This window comes from Megalopta genalis, chromosome 15 (assembly GCF_051020955.1).
Source record: "Megalopta genalis isolate 19385.01 chromosome 15, iyMegGena1_principal, whole genome shotgun sequence".
NCBI classification, from domain to species: Eukaryota; Metazoa; Arthropoda; class Insecta; order Hymenoptera; family Halictidae; genus Megalopta; species Megalopta genalis.
The window spans coordinates 4,308,874-4,331,979 of record NC_135027.1 but is presented as its reverse complement, the minus strand read 5'-3'; the positions used below and the strand labels follow the sequence as shown (position 1 = coordinate 4,331,979).

Sequence of the window (23,106 nt, the reverse complement as noted above, 5' to 3'; positions counted from 1 at the left end):
TGCCACTTTCGGTCCTTCACTCTCGAGTCTCATAAAAGTCAACGGCCAGAGTCCTTGGGCCCAGGGTTCAATTGCAGTCGAAATTATATTTCCAGTCGGTGGAAACACGGCGTTCGCGTGATTTCTTTGAGAATCCCCTCCAAAAAGATACGGCGGAGGTGGTCGCGTGTGTGAACGAGGGTAGTGGTGAGTAAGTGGTCCATATATAGAAACGCCCCCACGCTGACTAACACCAACGGGTACCTGTCACGCATATATACGCAGCACGAGGCTCGGAAGCTCACAATTTTTGTGCTTGAGTTTGAGTGCGTTAAGCTCTATCGGCTTCTCTCACGCGTTCTGCTAATTGTCAACGAAGTTAGCCGTATTCGACATGCCTGGACGTCCGCTTTGGCAGGTAAGTCGGTTCACTTCTGTATAGAATATCCTTGGTGCGTAATGAGTGGAACCGATTCAACGTTCAACAAAGTTGAGTTGACGTCGAATTCTACAAAGCTCCATGTTCGTTCGTATAAGATTTACATTGTCCTGCGTTCTCTCAGTATCTATTTATATTGAATTTTTATGTTCAACATCATGTAGTGGAAATCTTAGATTCATACAAAACTTGTAGTGCTCTGCGATCTATCTGTATTTATTCTTATTGAATTCTTATGTTCTCTAACATCATGCAGTGGAAATAATTACTTTAATGCAATGGCAGTCGGGTCAAAATTCATTTGCATTATTGGATAAAGCAATTTTCATTAGGATTTGTAGTCTGAGGATTGTAGTCTGTAGGATTTGAAGTTTCGTTCAGAGAATAATTTTCATGATAAAATAAAATGTTCCGGTTGCGGTTATATTGAATAAACCACTTTGATTCCGTTCTGGACATTTTTGATGTCCAGAGACTTCATCTGAAAACAATTTCAAGTGTACGATATTGCTAGTACCACCAGAATTTGTCTTAACATTGAGAAAAATGAATCTAGCAAGACACTCAATTTGCTTTTTCGCTTCGTGTCCCGCGTTACGTTGCGCCAGTCGTTCTCAGGGTGTACTCGTCAGAATTTTGAATATTCGTGAAGCGTCCAGAATTACACGATGGAAGAGAAAATCACGTCTCCTTGACATGCAGGAAAGCTATCTATTTCAAACTTCTGATTCACCGCGCGTATCGCTGCGATACTTTCGCGAGTTTTCATTAAAATGCTTCTAATTCTGGAGAGCTTATACACACCATGAGTCACTCGATGCATTCGCTAAACTAAATTTGATTTACACGTGGGACCGAGGGCGGTTTGCGAAGGTCAAATAAACTTTTGATGGGCCATTAGCGCGGCACACTGCATCCTTGAAATCAATACTTCCGTTACAGAAATTATTCCTGCCGATCGGGATTGCGATAGAAAGCTAATTGATACTTCAATTCACTACATCATAGTGTCCATACCTTTCAAAAGTCACGAACATTCTAAACGAATGCTGTTGCCGAAACAGTCGGTTCATTCTTTACTCCTGAATAATGATTTTTCCTGTTACGATGACACAATGCTAGTCCAGTTCCGAGCTGGTCATCCAAAGATATCCGGACGGTTTCCATTACATTCCGAGCTAAGTAAAAGTTTGAAAATCAAAATGTTGGGGCGTTGCGTGATCGGCGTGCGCGTTCCAGCTAAGAAAATCTTATAAGCTGAAAAATTTGTGTCGCGATGACGGCAACGGGTCTCGCGGCAACGTTTATTTACAAACAAGCCGTCGGTATTTTCGGGTCTGATGCGCCGAAATTAGACCGGCCGAGTTGAGGGTGCTACCAGAAGCCTCTGGGATCCAAAACGGAAACGCAAACGAGCTGGAACGGTTCTAGAACCGCTTCAAGCTAGAAATTTCCATTAGATTCCAACGCCGCTGGAAGTAGAACATTTTAATGTGGAACATTCTAAGCAGAATTATACAATGCAATTATACATGTATATCAGTGCTGTATACAATCGTCGCGATTTTCAGCAAGTCATGCGGCCTAATGCGCGGTATTTTTGAATCAGTTGCATTAATAAGCCACATAAGCCACATTAGCGATTCTTGGCACAGGTCTCTAACGAGATTCTCTAAATTTTCTTCGCCCATGTTTCGTAGAAAAACGTTCAGGAAGACTTTCGAGTAAGTTTTCACGGAAGGTAATAGAAAATAGCAGCGCTGCCTCTTTATTCGATACATTTGTTCACATGTGAATAGGGTGATTAGGTATCAGGGACAATTAGAAACCTTAGAAAAGTACGACTGTTTGCTTCGAATCAACGGAATTCATTGAAGCAAATGCGAGACTACTGACCACTTGTGCGACGGAAAATGACAAATGCTTTGTTGGCACTTCGCGTCGTGTTGCCTGTCATCTTCAATAATTATGCGTGGTGCGAAATATCAGTCGAGTTATAAGTTTCGTTTTATTGCACATCGTCGTCGAAATTGTTTGTCGAACTTCCACGCATAATTATTAGACTTCAACAACGTCTATATCGAGTCCTCGACGCGTGTAACCGTGTTTCTGTGCGTGTACTTGTTTCCATATGTTCGTGTAGAATACGTGATCCATGTTGTACGTGTTGTTTGTGCAATGTGCAGAGTACATAGAGTAAATTGTAAAGTGTATAATGCAAAGTGAGTGATTGTAACGTGTAGAATGTGTTTAGCCATCGATTACACTACTCGATCGACACAGTTACAGAATCTCGCATTTACTTGTACAAAGAATGAGAAAATAAATTTACAACGACGAGTTACGATGTTAGCTCTACTCTCCCACGCGTGGACATGCTTTTAATGTCATTCGAAGTTCGTGCACGCGACGCTTTTCCATTCCAAGAGTGTGAAAACCGTCTCATAATGTGTGGAGATGGGTAGCAAGTAGTAATGTGTGCCTAAGGCGATCGTCGTCAACAAGTTGTCGGGTCGAGGCAAATGTTTACATGTGTCTCGTGTTGCCGAATCCACCGTGGCCAGATTGGCTGGCGCCTTTGTTGAAACCCATTTGCAAATTGAGGTGGCCCTCGCTCGCTCGGAGCTGGTCCTCCGAGAAGATTCGTTTGTTCTCGTCGGCCATCTTGGGTCCTAGACCGGGTCCGTTGTACTCAGGATGTTTCTGCGTCTGTCCAAACAACCGGTTTAATATAAGCAAAGGTATGTCCTTGCTATAGTAAGAACTTAACTCTACGCCAATGCCAGTCCTGGCCAATTCGAACCAGAAGCAAACCTGATCATGGGATACTTACAATCCTACCGAGAGCATAAAGGCACAGGGTCACTTGTGGGATGTTGCGTCTCTCGAAGAGATCAGCCGTCTGGAAGATCTCCTCTTGTGGGACGCCGTAGTTCTTGATGGCAGCTTGGAATCTAGAAAAACAAAAGACCGAATTACCATCTAGTAAATTCTCGTTCAACTGAATATTCAATCGTCTCCCACCTTTGAACATTTTCCATCAACTGAAAGTTGGTTCCCTTTTCCTGAATCTTTTTCACCGATCCGGGAGCCAGTTTGTTGATGAGTTTGCACAGGACGACTCCATCCTTGAGGATGTCCTCGTAGTTTCCCGGTGGAAGTTTTTCGCCCAGGACAGCCTCGATCCAAGTGAGCACCTCGGACTCCTGATCCTTGTTGCGGGCCTGGAAACACACGAAACTTTTAGGTCGTCCCAATAAAATCAAGTAGAATATCTCTGCTCGTACGAAGCAGCCCCTTGGATTCGGTTACAACGGAATTGAGAAGCATGGGGGATGGTCCAGCCGGAGCGTCAGCGATTTAAAAATGTCGACGGAACGGAAATAGATCGCGACGGTGTTACGTTACCGTTCGTAAACCGCACGTCGAAAATAAAATATTCGTCGACGGCCGATCCGCTCGGCTTTTATTAAAATCTGGCAGAGACGGCTAGGTTCACTCGGGCCACCTGTTTCTGTGCCGTGTGAACCCCGTTCGTTTCCCGATTTTTGGTAGAACACCGCGTTGAATTCCACCGTTTGGCAGCCTGACAATGCCTCCGCGTCGCCGTTTCTCATTAAAATCGCCAACGTCACGGCTAATAGTTCCAAATCTCATCGAGCGACCCGACGAGATCATACATCTCGGTTCAGAAGACTTCCTAACTCCGCAATCCTCTTTGAAGCTGCTAGTTGGAAGCCACTGATCGGTGTCCCTGTTCGGCGCGTTAATGTAAGCAATTTGTTCAACTCATTTCCCGTTGATTTACGAGCACCCCAGCCCCGACGATGTCGACGCAAATTAAATCTGGCAATCCCTGCATCGCGATAGATCTGTATTTATAGCTGCAATCAGCCTCGATACCTCGCGAAATAGATCCTGTGTGGTCTTGACCGTGCTCCGCGCGAAATCCTGTTCGAAGGCAAACCCGTGTTACCTATTATCCGCAGAGAAACGGAACGGATCTTCTCGCCACAGCGAAGAATAGTTGTCTGATCTATGCTGAGAGACGTTCTGTGCGGATACCAGGTACGAAATTACCACCGATTGACTTTGAAATTATCTAGCTCGGCGCACCTTTCGGTGGACCGGAAAGGACGTAGAGAGATCTCCAGAGCCCGTCTGCGAAGTGTCAAATCTTCAGAAGCAACGTGTTCCTCGTCGAACTCTCCCGAGGTGTATTTTAAGCACGGTTCTCAAGAGGAGTAACGTTTTCGTTCCCTCGACTTTTCCCAACGATCGGCGATCTTAAAATTAAGATGATCAAGTCGAGAGCGAAGAAGAGGCGCGCATGATATATTTTGAACCGACCGGACATCCTTCCTCGGGCTTTCATCGGGATTCCAACGTTTCGAGGATAAGACCGGCACGAGGAGATGAATAGCATCCATGCCGCAGACAATGATCAACACGTTTACAACATATTTTTTGTTTCTCCTGACTTACGTCGCCGTTATGTTCGCCGTTATGTTCGCCGCCCTGGTGTACATGTTCTATTACTTCCCCGTGTCTCTGTTCTAGCGTAATTAGCGTTATCAGATCGATGATGTGGAAATAGTCTCGGAGGATATCGAAACGTTTCGCGAAAACGCGGAAATGAAATTCTCTCGCTGGTTAAAGCGCGGCTTTTAAATTGGGATATCCATTCCCGAGCATCGTCGAACATAGATATTACGTAAGGGTATTTATCTTGAGGTAAAAATATCTCGGACGGTCAATACGCGTCAAACTCCATCGCGGCAACAAACCGGCGTCACAGGATTTCCGTCGTGTTAACAATCTAACGGCTCGTGTCCGCGCAACTATAAACGGATCGCAACAAATCAGTCAGGAAACGTCTTCTTTGACGTTTGTGGCTCGTTAGACGAACAGTTTAGAACGCCCACAACGTCTTAGATCTGGCTCGCGGGCGCTAACGTTAAGCTCTACAACGGTACCCTGAGACTACGATGGTCTCTCACCGTGCAAAAATAAAGTTTCTTGATATTTTTACAGAATTAAATTAATTCATTTATGAAATTAAGATTTACAAATGCGTCTTTAATGAGAGGAACGAATGTCGAAGCGATAAATGGAAGCTGAAAACGTTTGGTTGCGTGCCGCATCGGTGCATCCCCTCGTTTTTTATATGTCGGCATATTTCAATACTTCTCTCGTGTAAAGATTAATCCAATATTTTGGGACTACCGCCAGAACGAAATAGCCCAAGGTCTACCGTAATTAGGATTCTACGAATAACCGCGGTTTCTCGGCATTAACATCGCGAACGAGCATTATTAATCCACCAGCTGTTAGCGGTTCCCTTCTCGCATGTCGCGATGCTCGTTAACGGGCCCGTGATTATCGGCAATTTATCGCGACATTGGTCCACTGTTGCTCGCGGAACGGACACCGCCGTGTCTTCGGGGTTGACCGTTTCGCTCGACACATACCGGCATTGTTTATCCTGTCTGGTCCTCCGACGATCCAATCTCTAACCACTGCACCGGCAGGAGTCTTAACTCTCTTTCTCTTCCGAAGGGACAGCGACTTTTGAACGATGACGCCGACCAAAGACTAAGTCGGACGCCGTGCGTCGCGACGCTATATGCCGGTCTCCCCTCCGCCGAATCCTTTTCACCGACATTCAGGAACGAGTGATTTTTGGCCGGTTGCCCACTGGGTATTCCCACACCCCCGCCCACCTTCCCACAGCCAGATCTTGACACTGCAGCCCTATTTACAAGACAAGACACGAGGCGACCCGTTACATCAGTCATAACCGATCTGCTCCACTTCTTCGTCTTCTCTTCATTGAACTCTCTTCGATTAATTAGACTGAGAATCGTGAACGGATCCTGGAACGAAGAATACATTTTGCTTACAATACTGGCTAATGATAAACAGCTGATGACCTGATCTAAGACCTGGCCTGATCTAAGACTCGGTCTGAGTTCGTAGACCTTCTTCGCCATAACTGGGTAGCAATTTGGGTCGAATCATAGCTCTTTATTCTCGGCTTCTTCTTAGCCTTTCCTTGATGAATCTTCGCTTTGAACTATGGTGATTCTCTAGAGTCTAGGATCCGGAAAGAGCCAGGCCTGGTGCGAACACGATCCACCGTTATTCGAAATATAATTGCCTTGGGAAGACAAAAAGATTCCTTGGTAAGGCAATGTACGATTGTATGACAGGGTATTGACATATCCTGCAAGAAACAAGACATGCTTGAGTTTTCATTAAGTAGAGCTAGCATATTACTTTCTGAGTAGGTAGCAGAAGTGTGACTATTACAGTGACGGTATCGTGAGAGAAAATCATGTATCAAGTTCGGGAATAGTTAGAACGATCTGGACAGACTATTTAGGGGGGTTGTATGTTTCGTTATTACGATTGCTGACGTTCCCGCGAGCGGAAAACTTCGAACAAGTGGGTGTGTTTTGCACAAATCGACGGTAGTTAACCGGTCCGTGGACCACGGCCAGATGAAAACACCGATAAGCGAGGCGTCGTAGTTTCTGGATTTTGGCCACTTCGAAGGGTGAGGCCACCGCCGAGTTTAGATTCCGTCAATCGACACTGTTTCCAAGTTTATCGTAACCCGACGAAATCGTCTGGAACGATTCTTCATAGTCCAAGTTTCGCCCGTAGTTGTGTAACGAAAATGTGATCGATGGCATCATCGATATGATCGTGTTAGCTTTTCTTGGAGGTTGGGCCGATTCAATTAGAAATTTGAGACATTCTAGACTCGGATTGTTGCATCAGTTGCGGGCGCATCGCGGATCTCCTGATGGAGCTGCAATGCCGGAAGCAATGACGATAATACTCGTTCAGTTCTCCGTTAAAATAGTCGTATCATTCCTCCATATTATATATTAATGTTTAACGCGTTTTAATTAAATGATCATCGACAAGAAGTTGAAGCATGTTGCTTCTGATAAATCATTTTACGGTTCGCTCAAGGATTCCAAGACCTCCATTTCTAGAACCATTTCGCCAGACCTGTAACAGACGGTATAATCAGCTTTTTGATACAATTGTTTAATTGTTTGCCCATCAGATTTGAGCAACAGATAAGAAAAGCAAGGTTTGCCCGAACAATACGGAAGGAATTGAGTGAAGTGCAATGAGATTCCATTGCAAGGTTTCGTTACGTACTGCATATACTTAACTGCCACCTCTTAGCATCCTGTTTCCCTATCACAGTGCATTTCCAGCAAATACTCAACCAATCTTTACTTGCGTTCAATTGCAAATACACCGATTGCAGTTGCCTTGCACAGCAACTGAAAGTAAAGTTGTTTAAAACAAATTGGATAGATTGCTGTTGGAAATACTGACCGAAGAATGTTTTTTATTAAATTGTGTATATTTATATTGTTAAGTAACTTCATGAGTACTAGAAAGTTTGATTGAACTGCAGTTATTATAAAGCTTGAAATTGTACAGACCAGTAAATCAGAGACAGTAGTACGATCTTGTTAGGGCGGTTAGTTGACGGACCTGCCACTAGATGGCATCGAGGTTGACGGATTTCTCGCAGCTAAAAGATGCTGGCGCTGTTATTAGTAGGACGGGGAAAAACGTGCTCATCAGCTTTGCGCAGTGGCGATATCGTAACCAATGAGGTTCTACCGAGGTGCGATTATTGCTAGTTGAAAACTTTTACCAATACCCCGCCATGACGATGTGAAATACCATCGGCTACGGCAATTTTTGGAAGTTTCTACGGAAACTGATGATACAAATCGAAACAAAATATCTTGATACCTTATCGAATATAGAATAAAATCCTAACCTTGAAAATGTTTGTAGATTCAAAGGATTTATAATTAGTTTAAACGTTTTCATACTTGAAATAATAAATACACTTTACCAACATCTTCTCTTCAATTTCTAGAGAATATATATATAAAACTGAAAGGCGTCGTTAATCAAACCGCCGGGTGCGCTCGCTCTCCTCCATAACATCTAAAATAAACGACAATGAATATTCGACACGTGCGACAAGGGTGAAGGAGGGGGGCCCATCCGGTCCTGAAAACGAAATTTATTTTTAGCAATCATATCTGAATAGACCTCATCCATCTTATAAAGATACTATATAGATTAGCACCCATTAATCACCGGAAGCGACGTACCATAACACTCATACTGAAGTATCAACATTCAAAAAGTTTTAAAATAGCGACCCTTTCATCTTCTGCTTTCAGGTTGCTGGGAAACGAGAGGCTAGCCAGGAGGCTGAAGCCCAACAATGGATCGAGACGGTGGTCGGAGAGAGATTTCCATCAGGTGAAGTTCTTGAAAAATATTTTGGCTTAGTTTTAGTTAGTTTTAGTCAGTTACCATAATGGAGTCAACCTTGATCTTGATTGTGGCCCTTTTCGTAAATAATCTTCAAAACACATCGTCAGGAAGATAGAGCCAAAGTCCTTATTCTCAAACCTTAATACTTACAATAGTCATTGTAAGAGTCCATAGAATTCCTTGATGCATTCCTTCGCAAAGCCTAACAACAAAAACTTTCTTTTGTACTCTTATTGTATCTATGATTGATTACTATACATAAAGCGAGTCTATCGGGCGCCGACCTCCAGAGATACGCAATCTCACTGTGTCGAGCCGTGAAAATGCATATTGCAGCGGGAGGATCGAGGGAAGCGCTGTTGATTGAACTTTGCCGATGACACCTACTCCCTCGATGTTTGTGTACGCTCTCGGATGCATGGGCTCCTGTTCTGCGGAGGTGGTGCGGTTCGAAAAGCGTGTCAATATCACCACCCCCGTGCAGGACCCGCGCAACATTTCAGATGCCCTCTGGAACCCTATAATTCCCGGGTACGAATGTCAGGCCGCGTGACGTCGCAAAGGTTAAGCTTGTTGACTAGGTCAGTTTTTCCAGCATTCCCACGCGTCAAAATGGCGGAGGTTTCCTATAAGACATTGAACTCTGTATCATATCTCGACCTGAAAATTGGGGCTTTCGCTAGCGGTTCAAAATACTGATTAAAACATTTGAATCTAGATGCCATTAATCCTCATACGTTCATAAAAATTAGTTTCTTCATCCCTCGTTTAACTACTTAATTCAACCAATTGTATTTCATTTGCCATCTCAAATTTTTAAGAAATTAGTGCATAGAGAAATTGTACGGTATTCAAAGTAGAGAATAAGAGAGTAGAGAATAATAAATTTTCTCCGGGGGTAAGCATAAAAGTTGAACGCCTAACTTACAAAGAGTGGGGGTTGGCTCCTGCCGATTGCCAGAATTCCTAATTCCTGGGGGTAGTTGCATCTTTCGTCGACTGTTGTTTTCCTGATAAAACGCGCGCTTTGTTACGTCATTCGAGTCACCCTATTGAACGGGGTTGCAGGCAACAACCCCTATGTCTAACGTGCACCCCTGATTCAAGAAATACGCCCGGCGTCGACGCAATCGTCGTGTTGAGCGCTCTGGGTTCGCTGAAACATGGACAAGATGCGACTGTAGTCTTTTCTCGAATTTCTTCAAGTCACTCTCGCATCCCCATTGGTCGTTGCCTGAAGGATGGAAGAGGAACTTGTGGCAGTTGAACACTACACTCTGTGAAAGCGGGAAAAATGTTACCAAGGGAGAATCCTCGCAGAGAAAACATACAACGCTGGGAATAGCGCCTTCGTGGCATGCTAACTCCCTAATAAAGTGGAGGGTGTAACGAAGGTGGCCAAAGGCTAAAGGATGCCATCTTCCTCTGTTGCTAATTGATCTATATACAGTTTCCACCCTCCACGTGAATCGAAGGAGGAGGGCTCGGCTCGGGTTAGGTAGAACTTCCTTGGCAAAGTGTGAGCCTGGTATTAACCGATTCAAGGCGCACCTGTCATGAGATTATCGTTCCACCTAATAGAATAGCAATTGACGTAACATTGCAATATCTTGTAAATCGATTACTTGTTAATAATCAGAATTCATTGGTGTCTTATACTTGCCATTGACGACTTCTTTCAATAAAAGAAAGAACAACTTTTTTCATATAAAAAGACTGATCCACATCTTCGACAATATTTCTATTTTGTTTTGTTTAGTGACTGTCTAAAATCCATAGTTTTGAAGTTGATTTTATAAGTTGGTGAATGTGATATCTGTAAGATCAAGATAATTTAAATTCAAGTCTTAGAGTCTAATTTTCAAGTCTAATCAGACTTTTCGTTATCAGCATGTTTCTTTCGGTAGATGAATGGTTTACCTTATCGATTGATAATGTTATCTACAACAGATGGGGCTCGAGTACCGCGGGTCAGCTCCACCTCCACCGAGGATAGATAACTCCTCGCGGTGATGCGAGCCGGGTATTCGAAGCTTTTGATGTTATTGACTCGTTTAAAATTGAACTTGGAATGGCGGCGTTCGATCGTCTCCGCAGTCACTTTCTCTTCCACCCCCGCAGCTGTGGCTCGCTCCGCTAAACGCAATCGGAATTCTACGTATTCCAGGATTCCCAAGTTATTCTGTTGTAGATGTTAGCCTGTTCCTGGAAGCTCGCGAGGCATGCCGAACACGATCCTCTCGAAAGAATGCATCGTACATATTTTTTCCGATAGATGGTCAGGCTCTTGCATTGTAATAATTATTTTGAAAAAAATATTTGAGTGTTAACATACGTCGGAAATCATTTAAATGTATCAACAAGAAAGCACTATTTGCATAAAAATTAAATCTGAAATTATTGATCATAGTTATACTAATTCTTGTCTCAGAGATTTATTTATCTCCTGTTTCTTCTCTTTTCTCCTATCAAATTCAACTACGCTTTCGGCACCAGATTCTCTTTCACTTTCTGTATCTTGAATGGTGGATATCTCTATAACGGTTATCTTCCCTTGTTGCGTAGTAAATTTCTTTCTTCTTCGACTCCATCGTTTTTGCGTATGCGTGTCACTGCTGTGCGTTCATTCCTATTGGTTCGTGTTGATTCATTCTTGGTTACGATTGGTTTCTGAGATTCAAAATCCACGCGCTCCATTGGTTTGTTCAATAGCGACAGTCTACTTAGTTTCGCCCGACTGGTGCCAGGTGGCTCTCCTATGGTGATTTTCTCCTTGTCTTGCATCTTCCTAGGTTGCGACACCCACGGAGGGGATTGGGGTGGAACCCTAACGTTCGTTTCTTTCTTATCTAATCGGTGTTGATCTCTTTTTCCTCGTCCCACACTTTATCTCTTATCTTCTCTCTCTTTTCATGTTGCTTACTTCACGTCTATATCTCCCGTTCTTCAGGAACGTACGCTCCTCTTTTTCGCTCACGCGTCTAGGTCGGTTAAAAGACCGGATGTCGGGGGTGAATCCTGGGGAGTGAAGTGTCAGTCATCCGTTCGTCACGGTGGCACAAGTAGCTTGCTAGCACCAGGGTACCAGCAGACGTTTGAGGGATTTATAGCTTTCCCGCCACGTCGTCGTCGACGTCGATGTGTCTCGCGGTGGTCCAGCAGGCTGATCAGCTTTTTCGAGCTTCCTCCTGTCCATCCTGACGCAGGGGGTGGAACATCGACAGCCGTCGATATGTCGAGAACAGTTCGTCACGAGGCGTCGCGTGACGTCACGAAAGCTCGCAGTTACTAGGGTAGCAACGACGGGTAGTAGATGAATTTATGGCCTGCTCACCGATGAGAGCCTATTGCCTACGTGTGTTGGTAAGACCCACCCCGGCCTTACCGAGCACGTAAGAATACTTTCCGCCAGGAAATGGCTCGTCTCGATGACACGGGCCGAGCAGAAGACCCCGCGGATACGTCAGCAGATGTCAGTTGTCTGTCAAAGGGTCGTCAATGACGTCATTCTGAGACAAGCCTACCAGGATTACAGCCCCGGGGTAGATTTACGAGCGAGCGCAACAGGTGGTCGCCTCCAGCTATATCACGCTTGAGGGTGCGCTCGAGGAGCGTATTTTGCTGCTATTGATCGAAGGATAGTTTGTCCCGATATTAGTAATTTGTGCTAACATTGGTAGTTTCACTTGATCTTGGTAATTTGTCCTGACATAACTAGGTCTTTGTTGGATGTTGATTGTATAATGACAGACTGGTATCTGGACAATTCTTCGTTGATGACACTGATTTCTCGTATGCTGCAGCTGAAAATTAGACGATTTTTACTAAAAGCTGCTCTTGTTTTTCAAGAGGATGATATACATATACTCAAGTAGGAACAGCTTAAAATGGACAAATACTGCTGTACGAGCAAGAGTCTTTCTTTTAAAATGATTGGAGACGTAAAACATTAGTGAAACTGAGACGTGAGACGTTAGTGGAAAGAGAATTATACTTTCATAATTTAGTCTCTATATGAGCTTGTATAAAAATCCTTATGCAAACGCTAACCACCGATAGAATGGAGAGAAAACGGATACTGCGCACACATACCGCTGTTCCCGCGGGACCTGTTGCTCGCCTCTGATCGTAAATTCAGCCCGGGGATGTTGTCCTGGTGAAAACCGTGCGTTTGACGTCTTTATGACATGAAACTGACGTTAAATCGATACCGGCTCGAGCAAGCGCACACATCCGAGACAAAATCCTTGTTTGGAGTCCCTACAAATACTAACATTGATGCATTTCATCATAATATGTATCAGACACCATTCTCTTTCTAACAAATGCCAAAGCATCGAGGACAGACGCTTTGTTGGACAACTGTCGCCGGGTCTTTTCAGACCCAGATCTTCAACTTTCAAGACCTATCTGGACACCAATTACGCGTGTTCCACCCTCTGTATCTGTAACGCCTAATGAATCTGATGTCACGTATCGATTATCCATTAAGTCTTATTTAATTATTGCGTGAAAGGTGACTTCTTCAAAAATGTTAATTGTTCTATGAATTTTATATGTTAGAAATTTTGGGTGGATAGAAATGAGGCTTTCTCTACGGCGGATCTGGGGTAAGCGTCTTGCGGTGCAACACAATCCTTTTACCAGAAGGCATTCCCCACTCCGTGGCCAGATCCGTCATGAAAACTATCTCTTTTGTTTAAGATAACGGTACGACGTCGAATGTGCCCCATCGAATACCTGCACAACTTCGAGTTGTCAGACATGATCTAGGGTTTGTCCGTCGTCAGGAACCACAGCTTTGAGAGGCTACGTGAACCCCTCGACCCTACCACAAATGAACCGAAAGCGGAGTAGCGTCAGGTTATCTGCCTTCGATTTCTCTTAAAAACAAGCTGTATCTCAAGTTTGTATACGTGTAACAAGCTTGTACATCAGCTGATCATTACACAATTACGTTTCAAGTATTAGGGGGTTTCAAGTTACAGAGGGTTGACTTATAAAATCAATTGGCGCGGTGGAGACCTACTAAATATTTATACGTAAATGCAAGCGTAGCGTACCCGTAGGGGGTTTATCGATTTCACGTCAAATCGCCGAGACATGACGACCGTGACGTGTCACCGTAACAGGATCGTATCAGCGGCAGAAATATCGCCGATCCGCCGATAGGTATTGTTGCAGTCCGATATTTTTTCGCCGCGCGTATCGACGCGAACGAAGATACCGGTAAGACACGCGGCGTCTGAAAAATATCAGGCCAGCATCATACGGTTGTGCTCGCCACCAGGACGAAAGAAACCGGCGAAGAATCTCGCAGGATGTCGTGGACAAGGTCTGGAAGGCGGTCCTATCGATTTTCTGTCATCCTCTCGCGTTTACGACATCTCATTGCGATTCGACGCTACCAGGAACGTATCAGCATGTCACTCTCTGCTCTCTACTTGTTTACACCGGTTTGCCGCGTTCCATCGGGATATTGATGTTGCCGTTCCTCTCGGCTGATGCCTGGATAGCGTGGAAAAGCGGAAGGTCTGCTCGGCTCGTTTGACTCGCGCGCCTCGACGAGGCTCCCAAAGTGACCGCCTGAAATGCGCGTTTCAAACTACAAGAAATTTTCATTCGACTTTCTGTCCTTATTATATAATATATATTTAATATATAATATAATATATATTATATAATATATTTAATATATAATATATTATAATTATACAATATATTATATTATTATTATTATGCGTATCACCTGTTTCGATACTTTTAGGAGTGCATACCAATTGATCATTCGTTTAACTTTGTGACGGGATCCCTGAAAAGTAAAATATAATAAAGTATTGCTATTTTCTTATCGATTGGAGGATTTTCCCAAAAATACATCTTATACCATGCTAACTTTGAACATTCGCGTGTAATCGCCCCGCTATTTTTCTCTCCGCATTCGTAGTGAGGATTGACCACCGTTTACGAAAGCCTGTAAGGTGCAGTGGTAGCTGATTCGCAGCTAATTGAACGGAACTGGTCGACGTATCCGAAACTGATCGACTGTCGAAGGCTCGTCAATCGAGAATTCAAGCACAGGACCAGTTTTGTACTAGGCGAACAGATTTTCGGGTAGGCATTCGGCGGCGCGTCGTTCGTCGATCAGACCAGTAAAACAATATTATAAGTGCTTGAAGTTGGACCATCGCAAGACAGCATGTAAAGCAGGCGTAAATCTTTGTATAATTTGCGGTGAAACGTATCACGAGAGATGTGAACTGCTTCCCAGATGCGCCAACTAAGGTAAACGACATAGTGCAACCTCCAGAGATTGCATACGACTAGATTATCAAATTACAAATTACAAATCATTCGCTGAAACAAAAAATATAGCAATGTAAGAACTAAGAATGCGATCTACACAAAACTATGAGAAAACACATACATAGTAGAAAAGTAGATTAAAGTAGAAAAATGGGAAAACAAACCACTGCCTAAAGAGAAAGAGAATAACCCATGGAGTGACATGAAAAGGAAACAAAATAGACAAGAAAGAAGAAGAAGAAGAGGAAACCAACAGTGAAGATGGTACGAAGAGTTTGTACAAAGAAAAAGTATTGGACTATAAAAACAGTGTAACAAGGAAAATATTATAATCCTTAGCACCATAAAATAAAGTAACTTGCACTTGCGCCGTCCATCGCGAAACCACGTGACATGTCGTCCTTGCAGGATCAGGGTAGTAGTCTTTTGAACAGCTCGCGGAAGTCGGCTACAGCCAAAAACATTCCGAAAGCATTACGAAATAGAACACGGCGGATTTTCATTGAGTATATAAAATTGGAAAAATATTTATCTATTAGCGGCGACGCATTTTTAGGAAGAGAGAGTTCGGAAAGAAGAACCGAATTAGGGTATTTGATAATTTTATAATAGGGGCTATTGGGGGATAAATGAGTGAGACTAAACAGACCTGACGACAGACGACGTCGGTTGGAGACCACGTTGAGTTTTCCGGCTATCGGCTGTCTCAGATCGTCTACTGAGACAATGTATTGGGTTGTCCGGAAAGTTCGTGCCGATTTTTTAGGAAAATTAAAACGCAGCTCATTTAAATATTGGAGCCAAACTTCACGGTATGATCGCGGATGGTTGATTTTGATTTATTTAGCATTCCTGCTAATTGACGTAATGTTGAGCGTGGGTTATTCTCGATTTCTGTTCTAATCATATCTTCGTCTGTGGTGGACGGCCTACCTGGGCGTTCTTGATCTTCAAGGTCGAAATTTCCAGCTTTAAACCGAGTAAACCACTTCCGCACAGTTCTTTCGGCTACAGCATCCTCGCCATAAACAGCGCATATTTTATTTGCCGCTTGTGTGGCATTTTTGCCCTTTCGGAAAAAGAAAAGCATTAAATGCCTATAATGCACTTTATTTGCCGCCATATTCTAAGGCGTACAAAACTGATAAAAATTAACGAATCGTAACCACAAGCTTTTTTCCAAATATGGTTGAAGTTATCTCGTTTAGAATATGTACACATGTCATTTGTTTTCAATCATTGTGATATATTCAGTTAAGTCTCTCACGCTACCTACCGAAAATCGGCACGAACTTTCCGGACAACCCAATATGTACATTTGAAGAAGGCAAGCGTCCCGATGCCGCATTGCTAAAGAATTGGGACTTTGTTCGTGAAGGATCTGGTCATGGAGTGTGGAAGGCAGTGTCTTTTGATGAGAGGACCATGATTGACCTCTCGGCACTTACCCCACAACCTTGATGGAGTACATATCGACAATTTTCTAACATATCCGTTACTTTGTCATACGATTGTTCAGAGTTGCTTTTCTATTTTCATAAAATGCAAAGGTTATCATTTTCATGGCCATAAATTTATAGATCCATGCGCGCATAGTGCGCGTTCTTTGATCATTTATGCATACACGCGGAGAGCGCAGTTCGAGGAATACTCGAGACTCTGTATGTTTTCTTAGTAACTCCACAACTTTCATATTCATAGATACTGCATATATTACCATCGCTGACTATCACTAAACTAGAATATAGCGTTTGAATCGCAGCTCTTCCTCAACCGTGCCATCTGTAAAACAGTTTCATCGAAGAATGTCGATGGTCGGCGTTTTTCTTTCTGAAATATGATACCAGAGTAGACTATTGCACAAAATAATTTAGATAAAATAATCCACTGAAGTAGAAATACAGAACAGCTTACTTCTGTTCGGAAATTATAAATCTACAAATGATATTCATCGCATGAGAAGTTCAGGTAGCACACCTGATTCAATCATTACATTCCACTTTGTAATTGTACCTCGTGTGCACTTACGTAATGGCATCGCAGTTTAATGAGTTCTCTGAATTACCAATTACAATATAATCGAATAACCTGTCCTGAACAATGACTTGCTATTGTACACGATGCGATAGAATGATAAGCGTCTGATTTCTCGTGATACTAATCTGCATATTTACAACGGACGCCTGTTGCGCCCCGAAGCGACCGCAGCGCTTCTTCTGGCGGCCCGTGCATCGATACAATTTATAAAGCCGGTCGCCAGGTAGCGTGCCGTGTCGATAAGTTCGATACATCGAAACGTGACGTTGTCAGGCTTGCGGGTGGGGGGAGGTGAACGGTTGGCGATGACGATACAGGGCTGACAGCTTGATGGGCGAACCTCTTTCGGGATGCTGTACTCCTGGCACTTCGAGATGCAGCGTGTCTTTCGAATGGCGACGGGAGCGCTTCGCAGCACGATCCCACGACGACGGAAAGACAATGATGGCGGTTAGGTGATCGAGGCCCAACGATCGCGAGCAAAAAGAGAGCCCGAGCGACGGGAAGACGGAGGCGGTCTTTCCTGGTCCTTCGGCCAAACAGCAAAAAATGCCATGCCCCTTGGCGCGCCTCTTGGTATAATGGGGCGCCATGAACGAGTGCTGGTGCACGCAGCCTGCGTTATTATTTATTTCGAGGAGAGGGGTAGGAAATACCTCATCGAACGAACGTGGTTAGAAAAAGGTGCGTTTTTCATATAAATATTGGAGAAAAACGAAAAGCAAAAGTAGAGCAATAATTAACCCAAAAGACAAGGTGGTAGGTGAGGTGCAGTTGGAGCAAATAGATTCCGATCAGGGAACAAGAATAAAGGAGGTATAACATAAAAATGTTCCAAAGGATGGGAGGTTAGGGTTGCCTCTAACCCCCATCTATGGAAAGAGGGAGATGGGCAGTAAACACCCGGTGGGAGTGGGAGACCGCCTGGCGCCACCAGGCGGCAAACAAACAAAGGAAAAAAGATGGCGCTAGTAAATGTACCGATGCAAATTTTACAGAAAAGAGAGAGCAGTTAGCCAATAGGAAGCGGGGGACTCTTTTCACCGATTGGCTGTGAAGAGACCCCGAGAGAACGAAGCGTTAACGGAAAAAAAGGCGGCAAGCATAAAGACCTCGGAGGAAAAATTCCTGGCGAAACCACCAAAGGAAACTGGAACAAGACAGTGTAGGAACAATCTGTTCTTGCGCTGACACGCCTATAAATCTATCATTGTACGCACTGGAAGGCAATAACTGCCCTAAATCCCTTAATTCATTTCGCGCGCCAATTTTTTTTAATTCGTACCATTGTCCGAATAAATAGCAGGGCACATACCCCGACGAGAAATGAATCGCCGAAAACAATCGAGACAGGAGTCGAGACAGGTCACTGCAAACTGCAAACCCTGTTGAGTCGCGTCTTCTGCCACACGAGGTTACCGATTCCGACTTTGATCTGTCCAATGCATAAAAGATCCCAAAACAAACCGGCACTTATAAGAAGGTCAATACGACCCAAAATTCTAAAGTCGGAATCTCTGGGTATTATTCCATGAGACATGGGTATGTCCACACGATTTAGCGATAAATTAGGTATCTCTTCAATGATGTTATATGTAACTAAGTAAGCTAACTTACATGTGAAATCGCTATGACTAGATGAAATTGACAATTGCGACGTTGAACTAATGACCTTGATGCATCCTAAATCGCCTATTGTAATTTCTGCGGCCTAACACGTTAGATCAAGAGGGATTGACTCGTCAGCTGGATGCATGACAAAAGGTTGTATAAACTAAAGAAAACGTATTTTTTATATTTTTAAACAATTTATACGTTTATATAGCTTATTGTAAATAGATATAAGAAACAAATGAATAATGTACTAAGAAAAAAATGTAAGGAAGATGCAAATGGTGTAAAGTAACAGAAATTACGTAAGTTACGGGCACCTAAACGAAAATCAATTCAATAGCGTTAGCGTCATTATTTTGCTGGTCGGTCGCCAGAGGGTAGCTGGGAAGATACTGAGAAAAGACAAAACTATAAAAGAGGAAGAGAAATGAATTTGTCATTCATTCGACATGAAAATCGATGACTGATAGTGCTGGCACCGACTGCGCATGTCGTTGTCGTTACCCGCGGGGGAGAGGAGTCGTTTGTTTTTTCTGCTATCCTGGTGTCACTGTGGTTCCCGGCATTCTTTTCATTGTTCTGTCGCTCTTGTTTTGTTTTTAAAGATTTCCTTCTCTCGAATCAGAACACTGTTGTAATCTGGATTTACATAACAACGTTTCTTGACACGGGAGATAAGTTTGAACGCTTGTTAACGAAGATGCTTGTTTTAGAAAAATATGTATCAAAGTATAAGAAGGTCTGATGATCGTTGATGCCCTTTCCGAAATTATGATCTGTTTTGCGAAAGTACTTGTAATACCTATCCAATCCACTTGTACTTTTCTCGTAAATATAAAGCAACAAAAGTGAAGTAGATAGCTACTACACTAATATCTACACTCCGGATGTCTTCTTTTCGAAAAACTGTACGATAACAGAAACGTTAATTAACGCATTCTTCTTCTACAACCCTTTTCAGGCGTGAGTTACGAAGATTCCTTAAGAGATGGGGTCCTTCTTTGCAAACTTATGAACAAACTGCAACCGGGACTTATCACCAAGATCAACACCTCCGGCGGCGATTATAAGATGATGGATAACCTTAATCAGTAAGTACCTATGATCAATGCGCTGACAAATATTGTATAAACACTGTTGTTTGTTCGTTTCGAAATACTTTATCCGAAGATATTTATACATACCACGTAATGTATTTACGCGTGGTTGTTCCGCAGAACTATCTCATCGGTTTCAAATTCGTTGAACCTCTTTCGACATTATGCTTCTCTGTTACACAGTCGACTTTCCGCAATCGACAGTGTTTTGCTTCGGAACGACTCTCGACTCGCACCCTATCGACATCGAGACCATTGGTCACCGACTCTCGCCGGAATCGAGAGATTCAACCATCAGCGACTATTGACCTCGAGTTTATCCCTTCGAGGCCAACGATTCCGCCATACTTGGACACTCAAGAACCGCGACAATAGCTGTTCCAGCTGTTCGCGGTGTAGATACCTCTTGCCGTTCTCTGACAGCCTGCTAAATAAGTACCAATAAAGTCTGAGGTCGGGTTACCGTCGCGCGTCGCAGTGAACGCAGACGGACCGATGCCTCTCTCGCAGTAGCTAAATCCTGGCCAGATGATTCTCTAGCGTTATCGTTCAGACTCGCTTCGAACTTAATATTCGATCTGCTGAACATTTGAAACGACTGTTTATATTGTCTTGTATTGCTCGAATGGCAATAATCTACATTCGTTCATTCTCCGTTTTGGTAAAATTAGTCTCTCTACTGCATTATGAATACAAATCAACCATCTCGCGCTACTGTCTCTCAGTACAAGTATATTCTAGTTTAATTACGAAATGTTAAAAAACGATTTAGTGCGATGTCCACAACTATTGCCCGCAAGAGACAACGTGGCAACAATCAGTGTCCCCAGTGGAGACTACCCACTAGCGTATAGTATAGTCCCGCACACAAATGGTGGCGATACTGGCGATCTGCAGCGAGTCTCCAACGGGCACTTTATTCCGCGTTATTCAAACCATAGCATTTTTTATTCATACAATTTTCTTTCTTCCTACAAATCCTATACTACTTCTAATAGCCTAAATCTTCTAATACATTATTACTGTCGTTTCCTATTTCCATAGCAATATCCGGAACAATTAGGTTTCGTGCTAAAATTATGCTATATCTTGTAAAAGCGTATGTCTATTTATAAATCCTTTCCCTTTTCCATATTCCTATTTCTATTGTTCAGAATAACTTGATGCATCGACATCCTGTAAGAAAACCATACGATAACAAGGCAAAATATAATTAGTTAACATAATAAATAACTAACCAAACTTCAAACAGCAATTAATTATGTTTCACAATGTTTTTATTTGTTTTTTATACGTAAAATAAATTCTCCTGAACGACTCCGTGCCCTTGGTTTAGTGTTTTATGCCCTAATTTTGGCATAATCAATGTTTTTAAACGCCTCTGCATTGTGTAAAGGAGAGGGATGTTGGCGTCTCTCTTTGGGTAAAAAAAGCCCCGCACAGGGTTAGTACAGCGCCAATTTGGGTAGTGGCAAAACGGTCGAACTACTAGTCGAAATTACCAACAGTCAAATTTGGCGAACAGTTTGAGTGTTTTGCCACTGCACCAATTGGCGTTGTACAGACTCCGAACGGAGTTTAATATTTTCTCCAAAAGAGGCACCACCATCGCCCTCAGTTCCTCAATCCAAGATCGTCTAAAAACATCAATTATGACAAAATTAGGGTATTAAAATGCTTCACTGTGTTATCACTGTGATATCACAGTGCTATGCCATACTATGTTGAATATCTTTTTAGTTATCGGTAGCTACCACCTGCGATCAAAACGTTGATATTGCTAAATTCAGAGAGACATAGGAAGTCTCTACACACAGCACGCATGACGATTGTGACGACTTCTTTGTTTAACCACAGTATCGCGTGTCGCGTTGCCTGCGCATGCCACCAATTGGCGCGTTTTCAATGTTTAAGAGCGCTTTCTTGTAGTGGGGCGAACGATGCGCAGCGCGGCCACTCCGCGTTACTCCCTTTTCATGCGGAAATCAGCAACGGCATGGAGGTTGTACATGCATGCGTTGTAGTCCTCTTTAATTAGCTACATGCCTGGTACCCGGAGAGCTCGTTAACACTGGCCTGCCTCACGTTTGTCGCCTACTGTCATCGCGCCGACAAGATGGCGGATCATCGAAGAGGTGTCCCGATGATCTATATTCTGTTAAAGTCTAGCGGCTACGGATAGACGATGAACGTTTATGCTGCAGAGTTAGACAGATATCCTTTCAAATAACAAATACAAATTTCAAATTTATTCATAGGTAAATCTATAATTCATTCATTAGTCATAATGAAACGACTACTGTTATTCGAACCACATTTATTCTGTATGATTAAATAACGAATCACTGTGACACCTGAATGAGTCGATGACCTGCGTAGTATGTGTAATTATCTGGCGGGCAATATATAGAGAGCACTTACGAAGAAAATAGTTTTTTATTAAAGAAAATTTTTCAATGGAATTGACGGTATTCATTGCATTGTTCCAGGTTCCAAAAGGCTTGCGTGAAATACGGAGTACCTGATGTAGATCTCTTCCAAGCAGTTGATCTCATGGAAAGAAAAAATATCGCTCAAGTGACTAATACAGTCTTCGCCATCGGTCGCACAGTAACTAGTTCTACTAACAATAAATCATATTCTTTTCGATGAGCATTATAGAATTAACTGAATTTCTTCACAGACGTATAGACATCCAGAGTGGCGTGGACCCTGGCTGGGTCCTAAACCAGCCGAGGAGAACAAACGACACTTCACCGAGGAACAATTAAGAGCCGGTGAAGGCCTAATTGGACTGCAAGCTGGAACTAATAAAGGCGCGACTCAAGCTGGACAGAGCTTTGGCGCTACAAGGAAGATACTCCTTGGAAAATAGTGTTCATTGTTCATTTTTTTTATGACATTACAGTTCATTTTATAAATTATAATATTAATATAAGGGTGAAGCATAGTGAATAAACGACATTGATTTACAATGTAGTTTATACAAATAGAAGATAAGTGGCTTTTCCTCGCATTTTTAATACATCGATACCAATGCATGCGAAAATCAACATGTTAATAAAGATTTATCTCTTTTATGTGAGATTCTTTACTAATGTCTCCTGCACTTAACTTGTGCTTGCATTATTCTCTGGTGTGAAATAATTTATTGTTACAGATGATTTATAAATAAATTAGGTAAAACATGAAATTACTGTTATATTTACAATATTATACATGGCCATGCATTGTATTGCACATTTATGTAATTGCAAAATACTTGTTCGACAATTACAAAAGCCATTTGTAAACTATATGTTG

The 23,106-nt window shown here is 42.9% G+C and overlaps 3 protein-coding genes, 4 long non-coding RNA genes and 1 other non-coding gene across 11 annotated transcripts; 4 read left to right on the top strand and 4 right to left on the bottom strand.

The window, feature by feature from the left end:
- Positions 1-247: 247 nt before the first annotated feature.
- LOC117228952 (muscle-specific protein 20) lies at positions 248-23,099 on the top strand. 2 transcript variants are annotated; one of them, XM_076526591.1, is made up of 5 exons: positions 248-397; positions 8,653-8,734; positions 19,668-19,797; positions 22,293-22,413; positions 22,487-23,099. In XM_076526591.1, exons 1-5 carry the CDS (start codon positions 374-376, stop codon positions 22,676-22,678), a joined length of 549 nt encoding a protein of 182 aa, XP_076382706.1. In that variant the 5' UTR covers positions 248-373; the 3' UTR covers positions 22,679-23,099. The 2 variants fall into 2 exon arrangements, with proteins under 2 accessions (XP_076382706.1, XP_076382707.1); XM_076526592.1 differs by lacking the exons at positions 22,293-22,413; positions 22,487-23,099 and adding an exon at positions 19,987-21,062.
- LOC117228965 (myophilin) lies at positions 2,161-6,038 on the bottom strand. Its single transcript, XM_033485083.2, has 4 exons — positions 5,890-6,038; positions 3,443-3,642; positions 3,252-3,372; positions 2,161-3,127 (listed from the first exon to the last, which is right to left on the bottom strand). The coding sequence occupies exons 1-4, from the start codon at positions 5,893-5,895 to the stop codon at positions 2,945-2,947; spliced, it is 510 nt and encodes a 169-aa protein (XP_033340974.1). The 5' UTR covers positions 5,896-6,038; the 3' UTR covers positions 2,161-2,944.
- On the top strand, positions 3,866-5,459 carry LOC117228997 (uncharacterized). Its single transcript, XR_004492427.2, has 2 exons — positions 3,866-4,189; positions 4,525-5,459. It is a non-coding gene; the product is annotated as an uncharacterized LOC117228997 (long non-coding RNA).
- On the bottom strand, positions 5,899-6,426 carry LOC143260596 (uncharacterized). The gene is made up of 2 exons (XM_076526594.1): positions 6,364-6,426; positions 5,899-6,294 (listed from the first exon to the last, which is right to left on the bottom strand). Exons 1-2 carry the CDS (start codon positions 6,409-6,411, stop codon positions 5,899-5,901), a joined length of 444 nt encoding a protein of 147 aa, XP_076382709.1. The 5' UTR covers positions 6,412-6,426.
- LOC117229366 (U4 spliceosomal RNA) lies at positions 8,034-8,174 on the top strand. The gene has a single exon (XR_004492529.1). It is a non-coding gene; the product is annotated as a U4 spliceosomal RNA (small nuclear RNA).
- LOC117228990 (uncharacterized) lies at positions 10,665-17,292 on the bottom strand. Of its 3 annotated transcripts, XR_013034882.1 has the most exons (5): positions 16,970-17,292; positions 14,637-16,885; positions 14,499-14,561; positions 12,842-14,335; positions 10,665-12,552 (listed from the first exon to the last, which is right to left on the bottom strand). It is a non-coding gene; the product is annotated as an uncharacterized LOC117228990 (long non-coding RNA). The 3 variants fall into 3 exon arrangements; XR_004492426.2 differs by lacking the exons at positions 10,665-12,552; positions 16,970-17,292 and having other exon boundaries at positions 13,646-14,335; positions 14,637-16,274; XR_013034881.1 differs by lacking the exons at positions 10,665-12,552; positions 16,970-17,292 and having other exon boundaries at positions 13,646-14,335; positions 14,646-16,274.
- On the top strand, positions 17,409-19,587 carry LOC143260599 (uncharacterized). Its single transcript, XR_013034885.1, has 2 exons — positions 17,409-17,908; positions 18,091-19,587. It is a non-coding gene; the product is annotated as an uncharacterized LOC143260599 (long non-coding RNA).
- Positions 20,730-21,179, bottom strand: LOC143260601 (uncharacterized). The gene is made up of 2 exons (XR_013034887.1): positions 21,042-21,179; positions 20,730-20,979 (listed from the first exon to the last, which is right to left on the bottom strand). It is a non-coding gene; the product is annotated as an uncharacterized LOC143260601 (long non-coding RNA).
- Positions 23,100-23,106: the final 7 nt, after the last annotated feature.